Raw genomic sequence first — 21,487 nt, forward strand, 5'->3', positions numbered from 1 at the left:
AGGGTTTACAGAAGGCAATGGTGAAAGACTTCTCTTGAAATATATATTCCATGAAATGCTTTACTTTTTGAGAAAACAGCAAAACAATATAAATTCTCGTTAACGAGAATTACGGATTTACTTTAAACACATGTCATGACACGGCGAAACGCGCGGAAACAAGGGTGGGTTTTTCCGTTGTTTTCTCCCGACTCCGATGACCGTTTGAGCCTAACTTTTCACAGGTTTGTTATTTGATATAGAAGTTGTGGTACACAAAGTGTGGGCCTTGGACAACACTGTTTACCGAAAGAGTTCAATGGCTGTAAGTGGGATCAAAAACAACTGTTGACAAATAAACAACAACATATACAGTTCAAGAACCAGCACAAACTTTCAAATTGTTTCAATATATTGTTTTACTTTTAATACTACATTCATTGCACACTTTAGTCATATACTGCTTATATGCTTTACTGTAATACCTTAGGAAAGACAAGGTTCAATGCCACCTCGCATGATGTGGCCGATTTGAAACGGGGACATCACCCTCAGATTTTGCTCACAAAATTTCTAAAGCAAAAATGAGCTCTGTTTGCGGTCATTCTGTGTGTAGAATATCTCTTTGTTTTTTATTCAACTAACGCAGAATAAAAATAATTAGCAAGACAAGTTCTCAAGAACAAATCTAATCTACACAGAAAAGAAGATGTTGTATACACATGGTGTTTAACCACAAACTGAATAAGTACACCTATCAACAATAGTAAACCAAGTATAAAAGAAAGAGTAAAAGAAAATCATTAGTAAACAAATTGTTTACAATTTTAAACCTTTGCCAGCATTGGCTCAAAACCATTACATCACTCTTAATGATTTTTTAACAATCCTGCACAAATACTGCTTCATTTTTTGTTTTAATACACTTTATATGCACATCATCTTGTTTATATACAGACACATATATTTGTTACATGGTTCCACATTTTGGTTCTTTTCTGAATTTTTTTTAAATGACTCCACAATAACGTCTCAAATCACAATCAGCCTGTAATTTTTTTCGATTAAAATTTATAAAGTTTAATCCAATTAGGAAGATTGTTTGCCTTCAACATCAGGAAGCCTTTAATAGTTTCTAAATTGCCTTGGCAAGATTTAAGCCCATCTGAAGCCAAAGATGCTTTTACCTTTACACGTTAACTTAAATAAAAGGTTCCTACATTCCTGGAAGTTGGAATACTTATAGACTCATAGTCTGTATGAAGATTAAAGGGGCACGTTGCCTTGGACAGGGCGAGTTGGTCTACAAAAAAAGTGTTGTAACCATTTGTTATGAAATGCAGATTATGGTTAGAAAGATGCTTCAAAAGTAGAATACAATGATCCACAGAAACATGCGAATTTACTCTGCGAACTAACACGGTCAGCCATTTTGTGCAACGTGTCCCTTTAATGACCTCTGCTCCAAACAGGCCCCTCCACCCATCCACTGCTGTCTTACTACAAAAGACAGAAGTCATAAATTAAATCACAGTACAGTTTACATGTTGTTACGTCAAAATAAAAACTAAACTGACTTTATTCAAGACATCTTTCCACTGGAAAAGTATGAATCCCATTCGGAAAACTCAATTGGATTTTTTTCTGGGGCCAATTTCATAGCGCTGCTTAACAGTAAGCAAGTTTACGTGCTTTATAGCGGAAAACTTGCAAAGGTGCAAGCGTATTTCACAGGTTAGCAGAAGAATTGGGCGCCCATATTGTGCGTTTACCATGGATTTGCATTGTGACTTCATATATTTTCGTGCGGTAAGCACCGGAAGGTTAGCATGCCTTTCTTGTGCTTACGGTTAGCAGCGCTATGAAATGGAAATCGCACAGTAAGCAAAAAATCGGCGGCTAAGCAGCACTATGAAATTGGGCCCAGGTCAGCTTTTCTTTTTTAGTACATTTTTACATACACAAATTACTAGCACCGCACAAGTACTCTCCATTAATCTCTTATTAAAAACATTAACACAAAACTTACGAAGGAATAAATATTAAATACGCTCTTACAAAATATAAAAAACTAAATTAAATAATAATTATTGTCTAATTAACAAGGTGAGATTTTTTCTAAATAAAACCCTTTAGTGAAGGCTGGTAATACTAAATAAAGCCACATGATAATTATACCGTTTTTCTCCAAAGTGCAATGTCCTCTGGAATCAAAGTCCTAACCTTGATATCCAAGGCTGGACCATTCCACATTTTTAAGAAGGGGTGGGTCAAGTCCAAGAGATGTTTAGACTTTTTATTTTAGGGCTGAACAATATTTTCACTAGTATACTTCATGCAGGAAATTAAACAGAAACACTGACCTACCAAGATCTAACCCTCTAATAAAGTGCAGTCTCGTCCACATGTCTTGCTGATAGACTGTGCTAGGTTAAATGCAGTTCCCAACAACCCTGCCCTCTGCCAATCAAACGCATTGGCTACCTGCGGTGCCAGTAAATATACATGTAGTGGTACCTTTCCCCCTGCTAATCAAACGCTTTGTCTTACGGGGGTGCCATGAACTAATTGTACCTTTTCGTCATTCATTGGGGGTACCTCCCTTACTCAAAGGTTTAAATAAATCTGCACAAATAAACTAACAAACATAAGCAATGGAAGGACACAATATTTAAGATTTTTAAATAAAGGAGTACTTTATAATGAAATGACATCGAATTTAAATTATTTCAAAGGTGGGTATCTTGTATTGATTGTAAATAGTGTATAAGTATTCTTATACAGACTAAGCGTGATTATAATAATAAAAAACTATGTAAGATTCAGAACTCCAAGGTTGTGTTCTTGTGTTTGTCACCGACCTTATGGTGTTTTATATTAACTAAAAATTTAAAATGTGTTCAAAAGGTGACTTTGAGTCTGACATAAATGTTCATCAACTCTGTTGAGTATTGAAGTGTACATGTACATCCACAATACCAAGAATATATGTCTTCTACTTAGCCTGTTAAAATAAAAAATAAACAATTTAAATGCTAAACTGCATTGCCATGAACATCAGAATAGGTGAATACCACCGGCACTATATAAATGCCCAATGCTGTAAGTATTTTTTTAATAAAACTAGCAAGATATCAGACACAGCAACGTGCTTTATTTTTCTAATTAGCTGGTTAGCTGTTTCAGCTGAGCAAGATTGTTGCTGTGCTGAGCAAAGTGCTTAGCAAATTCTTGAGTTTAACAGCTTTTTTTAATATGAAATCAATCCAAACAGTGACTGTTATTTTTTCGCATTTCAATTCACCATTTTGTAAAGACATTACTGATGAAAATCTCATCATGGAATATATTTACTTCCAATTGTGAAGACTGAAACGGTTTTTCTTTTTGGAAATGGAAAGTAATTGGTCCATCTATTTAAGATTTTTTTTTCCGTTAAAGGCACTGGTAATTTTCAAGGACCAGTATTCTCAATAGGTGTATCCCAACATTTAAATAAAATAACAACTTTGTGGAAATTTTTGCTCAATTGGTAGAAAATAATGAAAGAAAACACCCTTGTTGCACAAATTTGTGTACTTTTACAGATGCCTGTGAAAGGCTTCAGGCCTAAAGTCTTTCTCAGATTCAAATATTTTAGTGAGAATTACCTTTTTCTCAAGAAATTACCTTTTTCTCAAAAACTATGTTACTTCAGAGGGAGTCATTTCACACAATGTTTTATATGACAACAGCGCTCCGTTGCTCTTTACGAATTAGGTATTAATGCCAGTATATATTTTGAGTAACTACCAAATGAGTCCAGTGCCTTTTACACCTCATTCAAAAGTTTGAGTACGCAAATAACATAAAAACATGAAAATCAATTCAAAGCACCTGTTGATTTCTGATCTCAGCCAATCAGATTACAGCGTAAACTGGAAGTCCAGCCCACTACTTGTGGGCAACTTGTCCGGTAATAGCTTGTCGAATTTCTCATTCATGTGGACAGTGAAATAGTACTTCCAATACCCAACGCGATCCTCTGAAATTGACAAAAAGAAAAAAGACCATCAAAATGTTTTAATTTTAATAATAGTCGGTTTTACATGCCGCATCCGAATGGCTTCTCAAAGCACTCCAACATATCATTACCTTGCGGTCACTGGGTCATTTATTTCATTCCTTAAACCATCTCAGTTCCCTGGGGAGTATAAAGCCATTGCAACAAATATGCACTACTAAGCTAAACCAATCACAAGAACTATCTCTGCCCTCACAGGTGCACATGCCATTAACCCAGCCCTGATACTTCACGACGGCAACGACGGCAATTGCCGTCGTTGCCCCTACCGATTGCCGCAATGCCCTTCAAAAAACCAATTTTTCACGGCAATGATTGCCGTGCCCTTTTCTCATCATTGCCGCCGTGCCCTTCCTCCCGAAAACAAATTATATTCAACGTTGTCAAAGTTCGAAAATAAGCCCCAAAGTCCCGATGTCTGTGTAAATTTCACGCAACGAAATATACCCCAATTTCACGCACGTAAGGCACAACAGCAGATTTCAGGCCCGTTAGTCGTTGTTCTTTGCGTGCGACAAAAAAAATACTCGAAACATCGAACGCTAGAGGGCGTTTCGGAACAGCGATAGCGTGAGATTAAACGCCCTCTAGTGGTAAAATTACGCGAACCAACGCTAAACGCCTTGAGAAAAAGACTCGACGTGTCTTTGCATGCTGGGATAGTGGTTTTCCCCATGCTTGGTACATGTGATGTACCATCATGTACAGCATAGGCGTCGCGCACCGCATGATTTATTCTGTCAACATCGTGTCAAAATGGAGCAGTTACGTGGGAATTTTAGCGTCTCTACGAAAAACTACACAACGTGCATGACCAATAGTAGGATTACGTATGAACAAAAATTATTTATTGTGTATTGTAAGTAGTTGGTCTTTATTTTGTTGAATTAGATGAATGCTTTCTTTTTTCATTGGGTAACAGTTAGATTAGAAAATGGAAAAATTGGAAGAACTATTTTTTACAGGCAACTCGGAGTTTTTTTTTCAAACTGCCGTCGTGCCCTTCGCAACTTTTTATGATTGCCGTGATGCCCTTCCAAATTTTTGAAAATTGCCTTGGTGCCCTAAATTTTTACAAAAAGTCAAGGCAAAACTGCCGTGCCCCTTAAAAGCCGAAGTATCAGGGCTGTTAACCCCTGGGTGGAGAGGAGCAAATAAGTTAAGTGTCTTGCTCAGGGACACAAGTGTCTCGACCGGGAATTGAACCACCACTCTGCTGAACAGAAACATCAGAGCTTGAGTTCAGTGCTCTTATAAGCTCAGCACGGACACCAGAGAGTAAAATCTTCAAAACTGAATGTCAGACCCAAAAGAAAGACATTGCAGGGTTTAGGGACATATATCGGTATGCAGACAGTAAAAGACGGACAATCCCTGTCAAATGTTTGATTCCTTGATGAAATGGCGGTCTTGATGAAATGGCAGTATATCAAACATTTTGGTATTGTATTGTGTTGTATTGTATCTAAACAATCAATGACTATAGAACTTACCTTTGCGATTGTACATCATTTCTTCTTCAAAGTGTGTGCAGATGTCTTTAAGAGCCTCAGGTGTTAATGGTCGCTCCAGGAAGTTTGCCAACTGCTGTACGCTTGAGCTTGTACTCTGAGGACAAAACAAAAAGACGCCAGATCGTTGTCAGGGTTCTGCCCACAGTGGTCGGTGCCGGAAAACTCACCCAATTCCCGAACCACAACTGGAAGAATTTTCTCTGTTCCCGACCACCACACACTTTCAAAACCTTTAAATTACACTCGAAATTCATTTCAAAGGTTTTCAACAAAATGTAAAATTGGGTATTTACCAGTGACAAATAGTAAACAAAGCCATCAGTTTTGAGAAATTTGAGTCTATTCAATCTAGCAATGGTTTCTTGGAAAACATTTTTCTACCACTGGGCAGAAATCTGCATTAAAGGCACTGTACACGTTTGGTAATGGTCAAAGACCAGTGTTCTCACTTGGTGTATCCAAAAATGGTGAAAGAAAAAACTCACCCGTGGTTGACGAATTTGTGTGCTTTCAGTTAGGAGTAAAAGACTTCTAGCGAGAAGTCTTTTATTATTTTAGTGAGAAATTACCGCTTTCTCAAAAGCTACGTTACTTCAGAGGGAGCCGTTTCCCACAATGTTTTATACTATCAACAGCTCTCCATTGCTCAATATTTGTTTTTAGTAATTACTAAACAGGTACCTTCCCTTTAACTTGATATTTGGTATGAAGTTAAAAGTGATATGAATATGTTTATAACTTCAAGTGAGATGTGTGTACAGGAAATTTTGGGATCTCAAAAAGCTCAAAGGTAGAGTTTTTTTCATTTGATTCCGGTCTTGTCACAAATTCTCTGGTCCACAAACAAGTTTTGAGCAACCAGCCTTTGCTGTCTTGTGTATTTTTTCACCAATTTCGAGTCTTGAAATGTATTAAGCAAATTGTATTTATTTCGACATGCTTACAGCAAGTAAGTCCATATCAGTGCATAGTTTACAACAACTTTTAATGGATAATTTGCCTAAGAATTCAACTTACCGAACGAACGTCTTCATATTTAAGGAAGAGAAAGTTGTCCTCTTTCCTATGGTCCCACCACTCTAGGACATGCTTGAAGTAGGAACCATATCCCACTGACATAAAACAAAAGTTTTTAACTTGTTTAGTTCATTAAATCTATAAACCAGGGCTCGCCCTTAACACTAAATGTTGAACTCCAAAGGTTTTTGTATGGTAGCAGAGTTGGCAGCAAGAATTTTTTTGCAAGAAGTCTAAGTCAAGTCACAAGTCAATACTGAAAATTACAAGTCAAGTCACAAGTCAAAAAAATAGTGACTCGAGTCCGAGTCACATGACTCGAGTCAAAAACTCTGTATGGTAGTAAAAAAGGTGCACAGATCTTGGTACTGTTGCATACACCATGTGAAATCATTATTTCCGGCTGACAGTTAGTTCAAAATCCACCATCCGAAACTAAATTTCTGTGTTTTGATGCGTGGACAATAAAAGGTCTAATCTAAACTTTCTAATCTAATCTAATCTAACCTTACATTTGCTATTGATGAAGCGATAAAAGAATTGATGGAAAGTTCCCTTGTAGTGCACCATACGAACGGTCCGGTGGAAATCATAGAAGGAACACATGACATCCTTTGGATTCCTGGCTATGTAGATGACCTTTGACACAATGAAAAGGATTGAACAATACAAACATTAAAAAGGCCAAGTCGAACTGCAGCGTTAACGAACGATAACGATCATGATGCAAAGAGAACACATTCTATTGGCTGAATTGCTCCACGCAGAATATGCACACACTAATTCAACCAATAGAATGCATTCTCTTTGCGTCGTGATTTTTTCCTTATTGCTGCAGTGTGACTTGGCCTTACCCCTCCTACTTCGTACTTTTATTTTCTCGCAAGTTGACCACCCCTTGGAAACAATTCAGCGGAACTATCTGCATACTGTGCAGATGCATTCACCACATGGTTTACAAATTGTGCTTACCAGAATAAAGTTACCATCCAAAGTAGCATGTCACATGTGACTGGTATCGTGCTCATTTCTGCTAAGCAGAAAATTGTTAAGCAATAATTTCTACTTAAAAGCAGCTCTATTAAATTGGGCCCTGTTGGAAAAACTCTAGACAACCCCTTACCTTGCATTCCTTGTTCTTGACACCATCTGGCAGCAACCCATATGGCAGATGTGACTTGATGTAGCGAGGCGAGGGCAGGCTCTTGAGGGTCTCCAGCCCTGGACTTGGCGCCTCCAAGAAAGGGATAGCATCCTCTACCGTCTCAAGACGAATATCAGTCTTACGGAGGTCACCTCCCTCAAGAAGGAGGTAAATCAGATCTTGTAGCCACACCCCTGGGAGAAAAACACATTTTAGATCACTTTAAAACCCATAATGTAAGTACTTCAGAGGCACCTGACTAAATGGAAAACAACATGTTGTCTGTAAAAGAAATAAAAACTATCCCGATCTTTTTGGTCAAAAATGAAAAATACAAAAATCACAAACTCAAAAACACATGAAAGAGTTGATGATAATAATGGTGATAAATATTTGTCACTACAAAATGCAAAAAAAATAAAAAGAAGCACATACTGAAAATGAACATCATATTCATGGGAAAGCATACCACAGACCTGTATCTTGGACCTTGGTGCAACCATTTTGTTTTCCTCCAATTAAAGCAATGCAAACATACTGAGGGCTATAAGCAATCTTACAACTTTTTGGGATATGACGCACACCCAAAAGGTAATAATCAGGCCTTTGCAAAATGAAAAGCTCGCATGGCAAACTTCAAATATGAATCCAATGTCCAAGGAACACTACCAAACTATACAAATTTTACATGGGCCTTTGGGCTTGCTTACATAGGTCTACTCAAAGCCAACAAACAAATACTTTACCACATTCATGCATGCAAGCTACTTCACAAGTGCCCGAATATTGTACATGTACGCATCTCAAAGGATTGAACAATGGGTATATTTAAACATCACAGGGTGTACTCTTGGCTAGTGCATTCCTGGCAGTAATCTGAAAACAGTCAAAAATGAGGAGGTTGAAAAAAATTGAAACAAATACATAGAGATCTTACACAAAATAGAAAACAATATCGATTTACAAGTTTTATTTAAATGCTTGCTTATAACCAAATCAGAGCAAGCCACAAAATGCTATATTTCCCCGGCCACAGGAGGTACAGCTGGGATTTTAGGGTTACTTTTCAGGGACAGCTGAGGGGTGAGGCTGAGCTCATCAAACAGGATTTGGTTATTCTGCAATAACGATATTAATCGTATGAAGTAACTTTCATGTACCGGTAGTATAAAAGGAAGAATCCTGATTGATTATTCCAGCCCAGATTTGTGGTTGTATTGTGCAGCTAGCTTAAAGGCAAGAACGGTTTCATGCTAATAATTATTTTGAGTAATTACCAATATTGGTAATTATTAGCATAAACCAAATAATTATTTTGAGTCAAAATAATTATTAGCATAAAACCTTTTTTGGTGACGAGTAATGGGGAGAGGTTGATGGTATAAAACATCGTGAGAAACGGCTCCCTCTGAAGTGCCATAGTTTTTGAGAAAGAAGTAATTTTCCACGAATTTGATTTCGAGACCTCAGATTTAGAACATGAGGTCTTGAAATTAACCATCTAAACGCACACAACTTTGTGTGACAAGGGTGCTTTTTTCTTTCATTATTATCTCGCAAGTTCGATGACCGATTGAAGGGTCATTCCATGTCAAATCAACCAGTGGTCCCCAGGTGACCCCCTCAGATTTTGATGAAACTTCATCAGAATGATTGGATGTGGCTCAAATGAACACATACAAAAAAGCTAAGTCATACTCCATGTCGTTTTCGAGATATGATCCTTTGAAATTTGGTCGAGGCAGCCATTTTGTGCGCGCGCGAGTCGCAAAATGTGTTTTTTGTGATAATTTCCGACTTTGAAAACTCATAATTTAGATTTTGTACCAGGTAGAGAGCTCAAACTTTGTATTCCATCTTACTTTTTGCCAAATTTCATGAATCTGCACTCAATTTAAATGTATCTCCTTTAATTTTCTAGTTATGGTCACCCAAAGTAGGCACTTTAATCAGCCGAAAATGTTTTTTGTGATAATTGGGGTCACCCTGTGCCCACATGAGGGGTCAAATGAAACCTATATTCCCTAGTTATTATTTATGGGTGCATGTCTTTACCCATAAGCAATTATAAGCTCACCAATGCATTCATTTAGAAATAGCATGGACCCAAAGTTGGTTCCAGCCAGAAAAAGGTCAAAAAGACCCCGCCCGTCTTGACCCCGGTTGACCCCGCGATCAATTGAAACACTTTTTGAAATTGATACCAGTTAAACATATATATTATATCTACTTATACACCAATTTTCAGCTTTGGCACTCAACTCCTTCATGGTGTGGTGGCAATTTGAATATTATATGTTTTTGGCACATTTTATGGTAATATCATACAGTATACATGTACATGTACATTCATGTACACATGTACAATACATGGTAATAAAGTTTGAAGCTTGTGTAACTGTTTTTGTTCTGGCTAGCAAAATAGTAAGTTTATTTGTGTTATTGTTTTTAGAAATGGGTTGATGATGCATGTTTTCAACTGCAATAAATAATTTAAGACAGGTACCTCAAAGTGCTGCAAAAATCTCCTAAACACACACAAAATATTGGAACAATACCACAGTATGGAACCATACCCCAGTATACCGTGTGGAGTTTCACTTGAAAAATGGATCAAACCACACAATACAAATTAAATCTGCCAGTACTTAACACTCACTGTCTGTCATATTCTTCTCTGGTTTATACCCAACCCCAGTCCCCTTTGTTTCCTCCATGCTATATACATGTTTATGCTGGTTAAACTTTCCAATCACATGGTTACCTCATTTGCATAAACGCTGGTATTACTTTCTATACACTACTTTTTTAGAACAATACTTCTCTAATGTGTATCACATGCAAACACTACTTTCTCAAACAAAATATGTACTTGTGTATAATGCAGACACCACAGATGCCAATGCATTGGTGTTACTTTTTGCTAGCCAGAAAAAATAAGTTACACAAGCTTCAAACATTTATTACCATGTGTTGTATGTGTACATGAATGTACATGTACATGTATACTGTATGATATTACCATAAAATGTGCCAAAAACATATAATATTCAAATTGCCACCACACCATGAACATGATGAAGGAGTTGAGTGCCAAAGCTGAAAATTGGTATATAAGTAGATATAATATATATGTTTAACTGGTATCAATTTCAAAAAATGTTTCAATTGATCGCGGGGTCAACCGGGGTCAAGACGGGCGGGGTCTTTTTGACCTTTTTCTGGCTGGAACCAACTTTGGGTCCATGCTATTTCTGAATGAATGCATTGGTGAGCTTATAATTGCTTATGGGTAAAGACATGCACCCATAGATAATAACTAGGGAATATAGGTTTCATTTGACCCCTCATGTGGGCACAGGGTGACCCCAATTATCACAAAAAACACTTTCGGCTGATTAAAGTGCCTACTTTAGGTGACCATAACTAGAAAATTAAAGGAGATACTCTTAAATTGAGTGCAGATTCATGAAATTTGGCAAGAAGTAAGATGGAATACCAAGTTTGAGCTCTCTACCTGGTACAATAACTAAATGATGAGCTTTCAAAGTTGGAAATTATCACAAAAATCACTTTTCGCGTCTTGCGCGAGCACAAAATGGCCGCCTTGACCAAATTTCAATGGGTCATATCTCGAAAACGACATGGAGTATGACTTAGCTTTTTTGTATGTGTTCATTTGAGCCACATCCAATCATTCTGATGAAGTTTCATCAAAATCTGAGAGGGTCACCTGGGAACTTTTCTGAAAACTGGTTGATTTGACACGGAATGACCCTGAACTCAAATTTTCACAGGTTTGTTATTTTATGCAAATGTTATTTTATTTTATTTTATTCAACCTTGTTGAAATACACCAACTGTGAAAGCTAGTCTTTGAGTTTGACAATTACCAATAGTGTCCACTGCCTTTAACAACATTTTGTTTCATTATTCATCACAGTTAGCGTTGATGTATCCGGCAGGATATTTTGCTGACTTTATACCAATGGAGATGGAGACTCTGGAACTCACTCTCCTCGGCTGCTGTGAACAGCGCAACGCTAGCTAAATTCAAGGGACATTTTTAATATAAGCAATGTTTGTGTAACCATTGTCAATACAAATGGCAATCATGCAATAAGGTTTATCACGATTCAGAAACGCAATGCATTGTGGGAAGGAATATGGGGCGGTTTCTATGCAGTTTCTACGACTCGCGCACGCAACGCCATTACCTTTGTGTGGGTTCAACAGCGCCCTCTCTTGATATTTTGCTATTCGCGATAAACCTTATGCCAATGCAATGGCATTGCTTTGGAAATAAACATACTCCCACTAACACAGTGTACTTCATCAAGTGTTGTTCATAAAAATGAGCTGTTCAATTATTATATCAAGATCCTACTTCCATACTTAACAATATACAACGTGCATCTCACGAAACTTCACCCCCCCCCCCCGCCAACTCCGCCCCTTCCATTTTCTGTCAGCTGTCAAAAAACAACCACCAGCCGGGCAAATGGGCAAAGCAAAATGAGAGTTCCTGAGCACGCCCAGCCACCTACCTGCTCGTGGATAACTCACAATCCACACGTCATCTTTTCTCACAGGGAAGCTTGCCACATCCTGCATCTTTCCTCTGCAAAATGGTGGTAATCTAACCCCGTCGACCACATAATATTGCATGATATCGTACTCATCGTCAATGGCTAATTTGGTCGGCGATTCGGGTGAAGAGATCTGCGCCATCTTGAATCTAGAAACTAACGTGTGGGGGCGCCCCTTACTACTTCTTTTTGCGGCCGCAACTTTTTTTTGGCGGCCGCAACTTTTTTGGGCCGCCACTTCTTATCTTGCGTCTGTAAGTAGCGTTTGTAAAAGCGTTTTAGAAACATTTCAAGAAGTAACGGGGTTATGTACAAAAATTACAGTTTGTATGCCCCCAATATTTTGAATAAAAAAATAAACTTCTGATATCTTTTCTTCGCGTATGTAGGGTCCCCTAAAGTTTGAGAAGGATACTTTTCTGGAGCACTTCAAGCTTTCACAAAATAGCAGGAAATAGTTGTCTTAGAAATACAGGTAATACATGTGCAAGATGATTACGTAATCAAGCGTGACAGTGGGAAGTTAAATTGGAGAAGAAATTTTGAACAGTGTTCTTTCTATTGAATAATTGAAAAGATCATGGAGTAGAGCTGAATGTTTTGGGGCACAGGTTTTCAGCATTTAAAATTAATCTTTGTTTTCGTACTCCTGTGTTCTTCTGAAGTATAATTCATGAGGGCGGTTAGCATTCTGTTACAAAGTCGTACGATGTCCGGTATATTGTAGCTATTTCAACAGCAAGAGTATAGCAGTTTTGAATTATTTGTTTTTTATGTAAATAAAGGGCGGACCTGTCACTCAAGTGCTTCGCTATTCTAGACACAATTTTGTATAAAGAAAAGACATTACCACTCTCTTTGTGCAAGGAGAAAATTAAGAGCAAAGGTTTGAATCAGTTCGAAGTGTTGGCCATGCATCTTTGTTTTTTACAGATTGTTTGTTGTTGAGTCCTTGTGTACGCATGGGGGAAGAAAGTTTGACTATACATGGTGTTAGCCCCATAAATCGGTCCAATCCATGATTTTTTACAGAAATCAATCAATTAGCCGAGTAGTTTTCCTTTTTGAATAATAGCTATATTCATGATATTAACTGTATCCTAAGCACCATCTATACTTTCATTTGCATTATTATATGCATTTAATATAATATGTCATCAGTTAAACAATTTCAGAACAAAAATTACATATTTTAATCTTGGGTATAACTAAGACAAATTACACAAAGCAGGATTTGAACCAGTGACCACCATTTAACATGCCAGCATTCTAGCCCCAATGCTAGCGGTTTCCCTGTTTTGGCCATTATCTCTGTTTGGGGTAAAAGGGGATAGACCACACCACTCTACACATTTCCCTTTTGCAACCCACAATTTACAAAAACGTACCCAGTTAGTTTCCCCTGTGGTCTATTACTTATTAACACAATATACTCTTGTTGCCAAAGTTAGGGTTATTTTCTGTAGACTATTGTGGACACAATTTACCAAATCTGCTATAAAAACACCCTTCTTCATTTCTTTACAAAACTGTTAGGTAAAATAGAATAAAATATGGAATGATTGAATAAAATCGAATGATTGAGCCTAAAGCCTATAGTCCATTTGTCTCCATTCGTTGTGTGTGATGCGCCATCCTTACAATTACATCACACACTAAGCAACGCCCATTATTGTTATGGATTAAGCAGTGCACATGCAGTGCGAATGACAGACATAATTATGGATTTTCAACTTAAAGGGAAGGTACACGTTTGGTAATTGTTCGGAGCCGTTTCTCACAATGTTTTATACTATCAACAGCTCTCCATTACTGGGTAATCTCTGTCAAATAAGAACAGAAAAAGGAGTTTTGTAGTTGTTGTTCACGGTTCAAGTCAAGAGGGGGCGCTGTGTTTATTTAGATGCCTGAGTTTGGTGATGCCAAACTTAATTCATGTAACGCATAGCTACGCATAGCTATATGCGTTGCTCAAATAATTGTAGTGCCCCCCCCCCCATTTTGTTGTAAACAGCCATTGTAACTTTGTCCCCCAACACACTGAATAATTCATGTGTTCAATTTGCATATTATTGCATGTTTAAAACTAGAAAACATAGTGAGTCTTCAGGGAGATGGCACCGTTTGCAAGTCAAAAGTCAGAGAATAGACTCTAAAAGTATAGATTCGTGAACAGAATGTACTTGCCTTCAGCTCGTACATTCTATTCACGAATCTACACTTCATCGTCCATTCTCCTTAACCTAACATAACTACTTACACTAATACAACTATTTATGTATTGATATTATTTGTCCACCGAGATCGGGGCGGGGAGTGAAATTCAATACACAAACTCTTTTTAGTGACACCTGCTATGATGACCGAGAATGCCTATACTGACTTGGATAGGATGGTCTTTGTTATGTCATGTACTATAGTGTGTCCTTCACTTGCACAATGGGTCATTTGCGTCGCTCTCCAAGTCTCGTGTCACATCTCCTTAGCCTGTTCTCTGAGCCAATGTCACCTTCCATCACGATCCGGTCCATAGCTGATCTTGTCCTCTACTTCTTCCCTGATACTGATCCGTACTCTCGGTGTTTTAGCCCCGCATTGATGGCAGAGCTCACTCGAAGGGTACTATTAAAACAACGGGGGGGGGGGGGGGGGGGTGTTCATATCATTATCATGATTGACGAGGTCTCATTTATTCCTTGTTGGGACTGGAGACTACTTAACCATAGCAACATGAACTTACATCACGATGAATTCTGGGGAGCCCACGATTTCCGCACTGAATAAAATCTCACCAAATGTTGTGGTGTCGCAGCTAAACGTGTGTATAAATGATGAAATTGAATTACTTCTTTTGATTGTGAACTGTTTATTAATATTTTTGATTTGGCCCGGAAAACTATATATTAAACAGTTAAACACCCCCATCAACAGCGTTCCCACTTGCCGTTAGGTAGAAGTTTTTGTCCCAATGACCAGGCTTCAAGGCCTGGTACAACCGAAAACCATTCCGCGTCATTCGCATATAATATAATATGCTTTGCGAAACTGACGGTATTTCAATGCGTAAATGAAAGGGTTGACGCAAGAGTTAGTACCTACCATAGCAATGGAGAGATAGTAATACCATTCCTTCAAAGTAAATCGAAAACCAAGATTAAACATCAGGTAAATAACCTGATTCGGTGTCCAGCAGATCACGAATGTGATGAGAACGATCAGGAGCATCTTGAAGGTGTTGCGTCTGGCCCGGAGGAGGGACTCGGCCATGTCTGGTGCGTTTGCTCCACCGGGAAGATGTGCGGCTGGTGCCGGGCCGACACGGGCCGCTCCCCGCGCTTCATCTCCTTACCGATGCGAATGTAGGCGAAGAACATCATTCCTACGGGTAAGATGTATTGCATAAGTATAACTACGACTCCCATGATTTTGGATCCTGGAATTTAATTTGGAACACATTGGCCCTTTACTTCTCGAAAAACAAAAATATTGTAAGTTTTCAAGCCAAAACCGAGAGCCCAACACACCGTTAATGCTATACCGACTTTGAGACGAGGCCACGCGGCGAGTACTGCCTGGTGCTTGAAGGGGTGAACGATGGCCAAATACCGCTCCATGGTCAACGCTAACAGGTTGAACGTAGACGTCACGAAGAAGAAGAATAGAATGAAAGGAGTCCATACTTGACAGATGAACCATCCGAGAGCGTCGCTAGGGATGGGGTCTGGTACTTTGATTTCACTATTCAAGAGAGCCATCGTAGAACCAAAGAAATCAATCACTGCCTGGTGGAAGATGAAAGCGTTTGTGCGAGTTTTTAAGGCTGGTATTTTCAAGATGACAAAACAGACCAGAGCATTGCCAAGGATTCCAAGAATACCTATACGATGGTCTGGTAGATTCGCAAAGGGAGAATTTCCTCCATTTTTCTCAAAATAAGCTGTAAAGTCCGGAAATGTCTTTGCTTTTATTATCGTGTAGTAATTCCGTTGGTCAATTTGCAGATGCGATGATGCAAGAGACTGCTTAATAAATCACTGCATAGGCGCAGTTGGTCAATGCAGTATGTCTTCCGAACCCAGATAACAATATTGTTAAGAAATTATGATGTGGGTGATGCGATATAACAAAATAAGGGCGCAGGTGATTGTTGATCAGAATAACCCGTTTTTATTATTATGAAATTAATTTCTTCCAGAAGATAAAGGAAACAATTACAGCGGCAGTGCTCAAAAGACTAACTCCTGTTGACTAATGCATCTAAGAGAAGGAATAGACGGAGATCTTGACTTTCTTAAACCTTCTACTCAAACACTTTGACAAAAACCCTTGTAGGAATGAATCTGAAAGCATGCAAAACCTATTAATCTGATTAGATTCAACATTCCACTTTGAGGTTTGAAAAAAAAGGAGTTATATTACAGCAGACCATTGTATTTTGCGTATGGGGGTGTTAACATTACAAATATGATTTGATAGCATTATTTCTTAAATTCAACAATGCATTTCTGATGAGTAATTTCTGGTATAGCGATTGCAGCTTGGTTCCTTCGGATACCGATGAAATCAATTAAATGAAAATAAAGAAGGATTTTCCGCAAAAGCTGGCTGTATATAGTACAGGTTTTTACCTGGGATTAATCTGGATTTCAATTGCGGTGTTTTTCAAACCTACATTTTTAAATAATGTGTTTAAATAATGGGATATACGAACGTTATTATAGTGGACACTATTGGTAATTACTCAAAATAATTACCATAAAACCTCACTTAGTAATGGGGAGGGGTTGATTGTATAAAAAATTGTGAGAAACGGCTCCCTCTGAAGTGACGTAGTTTTCGAGAAAGAAGTAGTTTTCCACGAATTTGATTTCGAAACCTCAGATTTAGAATTTGAGGTCTTGAAGTCAGGCGTCTGAAAGCACACAACTTCATGTGACAAGAGTGTTTTTTTCTTTTTTTCATAGTTATCTCGCAACTCCGACGACCAATCGAGCTCAAATTTTCACAGGTTTGTTATTTTATGCATACAAATATGTCATATGTTGAGAAACACTAAGTGAGAAGACTGGTCTTTGACAACTACAAAATAGTGTCCATCGCTTTAAGTGCCAATTTACCGTTACGTTTACAGACTCCACTTTTTAATATTGACGGGGGGAAAAAATAAACCCTTTTCAATCTGAAATCTCATAGGCGGGAAAAAATGTAATAAAGAAAATTTAAAAACGTCAAGAGAAATAACGTCCACGTCTTTAATAAGCAACTATTTACAGGCTACCGGTTTCAGGCAATATGAGAAGAAACGAAAACATATTAATATTTTCCAAATGCTGTTTTCTTGTGGAATTATCAGGGTTAGAAAGATATTTTAAAAGTAAAATACAATTATTCACACAAATATGCCACGAAATTGCACGGTTTTCCCGATACGTGGTGATCCAACACGGCACGCCATTTTGTGGAGTCAAATCTGTGACTCACAAAATGTTAGTTCGCAAAGTAAAAGGATAACCACCCAGTTTCGAGGCATATTTGTGTGGATCATTCTATTTTTAAAATATCTTTCAAATCATATGCATTTCATAACAAACGGTAACAAACTCCTTGTTTATTTACCAACTCGCCCTACCCAAGCGGTGTGTCCTTTTAAGGAAAGGGTCATATTGCATATTATAAGTTGTTGTTTTTTTGTTTTTTTGTTTTTTTTTGGGGGGGGGGGGTTCAGCTTAACAATAATGTAATTAGACTTGAGTAAATTTACTGATAACTTATTAGATAAAAGGCAACTGCTTATTTTTTCGTGAAATTTTATATTCAAATTATTCATAGCCACATCTACCATGTCATGATTATATAAGTAAGTTCGTATCGTCTGCAAACAAACATAGTGAGATCAAATCAGAAGAATTACAAATATAATTTGTATAAAATAAGAAACAATAACGGACCTAGTATAAAACCTAGTATAGAACCCCCACAATAAATTAATTTATGCAATGGGGTTGAGGAATTACATGAAACAATTTGCTTTCTATTTGTCAGATATAAATTAATGGTTTATTTAATTATTTTTATTGTGCATTTAGGTACACTATTCATAGTAAAAACATATAATACAAATAATAACAATAGAAAGAGCAATAAATTAAACACCATACAAACCAAACGACAAACGAAATCAATTAGGAAAGAGGTATGCTTTGAAAACCTTCTTAAACACATCCATTGATGGAGCAGATTTAATATAAGAGGGAAGTTCGTTCCACTCTTTAGCTGCTGTAAAAGTGAATGTACGATCTCCCGCCTTACTAGTACGAGTCATGGGAAAAGTAAAGCCCGGTTCATACTTCCTGCGAAGCGAATGCGATACGAATGTTGACGTCACTAATTCGCAGCAAACTTTGGGCAACTCACTTGCGAATATCGCTGCGAAAGGAGGGTTGTGACGTAAAATTGATGTCAAATTCGCTTCGCATTCGCATGAAGTATGAACCGGGCTACTGCTACTCTCACACTAGGGAAAATATGCTAGCGAATGGGTATACGAATGGAATTATTTGACAATCGCTCAAACTTCGCAACATTCGCCGTGTTTCGTAAGCGTTGGTAACAATTCCGGAACGTTCACTAGTCATTCTCCACCTCTTTTCGAGGACCACTCAATCAAAATGTGACGAATATTCTTGCGATTATATTATAACCAGTTAGGCTGTATGCTCTCAGACTTTTATACAAATATTGACTGCTTCGAGTGCTATGGCTAAAACTATGACTCCCGAGGTTATCCCCGGGGCGTTCTATTTTCCCGAGGCGAAGCCGAGGGAAAATAGAACGCTACGAGGATCAGTGAGGGAGTCATAGTTTTAACCATTGCACGAGTAAAAGCAGTCAATATTTGTTTTATAACACCCCAAACATTTCTAAATACTGTACTATAGGTTTTCTCGGTCAATTTCGGAAAATGAGCAGCCAATTTAACCACCAGCCTATTCTATTTCGCACGAAATCGAATGCTACTAAAAAAAGGTCATTTGATTTAATTTTAAGACTAGTAAATTTTACTTTTACGTCATTCGATTTTACAAAATCATTCAATTTAACAATTCATCGAAGCTGCATTCAAATTCGCAGGAGTGTTTTTGAGGCGTGTGTTTAGTCATTCAATTTCATTTTGAGGCAGTCAATTCTGATATTTGTGCAGTCTTAAAAACGCTTGGTTAACGTGTTGTTTCCTTATATATACGAATGTCAAAGGCATTCGGTTAATTTGTTGGCACTCTTGAACATAATATGCCAAGATTTCTGGCACGCCAACAGATTGATGGTTGGTGAATATTTACACAAAAACAACAACTGGAAAAACATTTAAAAAAAACAACAACAAAAACATTCAAATGTCGGGTCTTGGTCAGTTAACCATTGAAGGTCTCCCGAAAAAATAAAGAAGAAAACAACCCTTATGGGGGGCCCAAGGTAAATTTTCATTTTTTGAAAGATTGATTGTAGTGTTCAACTCGACTTCGCCTTTTTGAAGGGAGCATTCCATCTTGAACCTGTGAAGGTACGAAACGGTTTGCCTTATACAGTTTATCTGTTTATTCTTATTTCTTTAGCCGTACTTATTTGAATCCTCGGTGAGCGAAATTGATTGCCTCTTTACGAAATTGAAAATGATTAAATCAGCAAAATCTCTAGTCGAACCAGCTTTGCTAAATTGAATGATGATTGTGTGTCATGAAAAAGAATGAGTGTGCTAGGAACTTGAATGCCTCAAAACGAAATTGAATGACAGAATTCAGAATTTGAAACGCAGTAAAAACCGGTGAGGCAAAATAGCTTTAATTCGAGCGCCTGAAAATGAAATTGGCTGCTCATTTGCCGAATTTGACCGAGAAAACCTATATTAAGTTACAGACCTGAATGCTACAATCCACGGACGACGGGAATACAGATTGCAAAAACTTTTACTGTGCTGCATGTAGTGTCGTGCAATCCGAAATGGTTACAGACTATTAATTTACCATCCTCGTACACGCAACGGACGTCTGGGTACTGCACGCCGTGTGCTAGTCTTCGGACTAGCGCACGGCAAACCGTTGCACTATCACACAGCCGTCGTCTAGCAAAACTAAGACATGTCATGTGACGCGCTCTTAACCAATGAGCAGGCAGAATATTTGTAAGGGGTGTTATAAAAGAAGATACACGTCGACACAGGATTGATGATTGAAGTTACTTTTAACGACTGTTTGTGGAGGCTCTCACTGTCCTCAACTTCAAATAACATTAACAAGCGTTTATAAAGGAAAGAGCAAGATGCTTTCTTACACAAATAGTAACCATGGGATTGTTTCCTACTTCATTAAAGGGACATTTGAATAATTATACATACAGGAATATGTTTGGCTGGATTAAGAAGGGGGGCCGTACTAAACAAAATGAGAGTGTGGTGGGCGATTATATTGACTTCTGTGCGCTGACCATTACTTCAGTCATTGCATAGGAATGTGCAAGGTGGCAGAGTTGGCCCTTCCGGACTGGCCTCACACTCGCTCCATTGTAATGACTAACTAGACAGCGAAGCTGCCATGGCGAGCTGCCGATCGCCAGATAGAACCAATGACTGACAGAAAAACCAATCATTTGATCAACTGATGGTCACAGGGGTGGAGACATTGACAAGTATGAAGTTAAGACCATTTAAGGTTTTCATCTTTTCATATTATCTACATGTAAGCAGCAATATTTGATTGAAGTTTTAAATCTGTACATCATTGCAATAAAGAGTGATGACCATTTAAAGGGAAACGTTGCCTTGGATCGGACGAGTTGGAGGTATAAAAAGCATTTGTTACCATTTGTTATAAAATGCATATATGGTTGGAAAGATGTTTTAAAAGTAGAGTACAATGATCCACACGAATTTGCCTCGAAATTGTGTGGTTTTCCTTTTGCTTTGCGAACTAACACGGTCGGCCACTAACCGTGTTAGTCGACAAGGTAAAAGGAAAATCATGCAATTTTGAGGCATATTTGTGTGGATCATTGTAGTTTACTTTTAAAACATCTTTCCAACCATATGCATTTTATAGCAAACAGTTACAAGCGCTTTTCAAAGACCACCTCGACCGACTCAAGGCAACAGGTTCCTTTAAGGTTTTCATTGTTTTAGCTCATTCAA

The 21,487-nt window shown here is 38.0% G+C and overlaps 2 protein-coding genes across 2 annotated transcripts; both read right to left on the minus strand.

Annotated features, from left to right (window-relative positions):
• Window positions 1-3,629: 3,629 nt before the first annotated feature.
• Window positions 3,630-12,457, minus strand: LOC117291601 (sulfotransferase 4A1-like). Its single transcript, XM_033773418.1, has 6 exons — window positions 12,265-12,457; window positions 7,697-7,911; window positions 7,086-7,212; window positions 6,574-6,668; window positions 5,536-5,650; window positions 3,630-4,003 (listed from the first exon to the last, which is right to left on the minus strand). Exons 1-6 carry the CDS (start codon window positions 12,446-12,448, stop codon window positions 3,885-3,887), a joined length of 855 nt encoding a protein of 284 aa, XP_033629309.1. The 5' UTR covers window positions 12,449-12,457; the 3' UTR covers window positions 3,630-3,884.
• Window positions 12,458-15,318: 2,861 nt separating this feature from the next.
• Window positions 15,319-16,228, minus strand: LOC117291333 (neuromedin-U receptor 2-like). Its single transcript, XM_033772976.1, is given in 3 exon segments — window positions 15,319-15,639; window positions 15,642-16,184; window positions 16,187-16,228. Coding segments are annotated over 3 exon segments (906 nt in total).
• Window positions 16,229-21,487: the final 5,259 nt, after the last annotated feature.

Source organism: Asterias rubens, chromosome 6 (assembly GCF_902459465.1).
Source record: "Asterias rubens chromosome 6, eAstRub1.3, whole genome shotgun sequence".
Classification (NCBI taxonomy): domain Eukaryota; kingdom Metazoa; phylum Echinodermata; class Asteroidea; order Forcipulatida; family Asteriidae; genus Asterias; species Asterias rubens.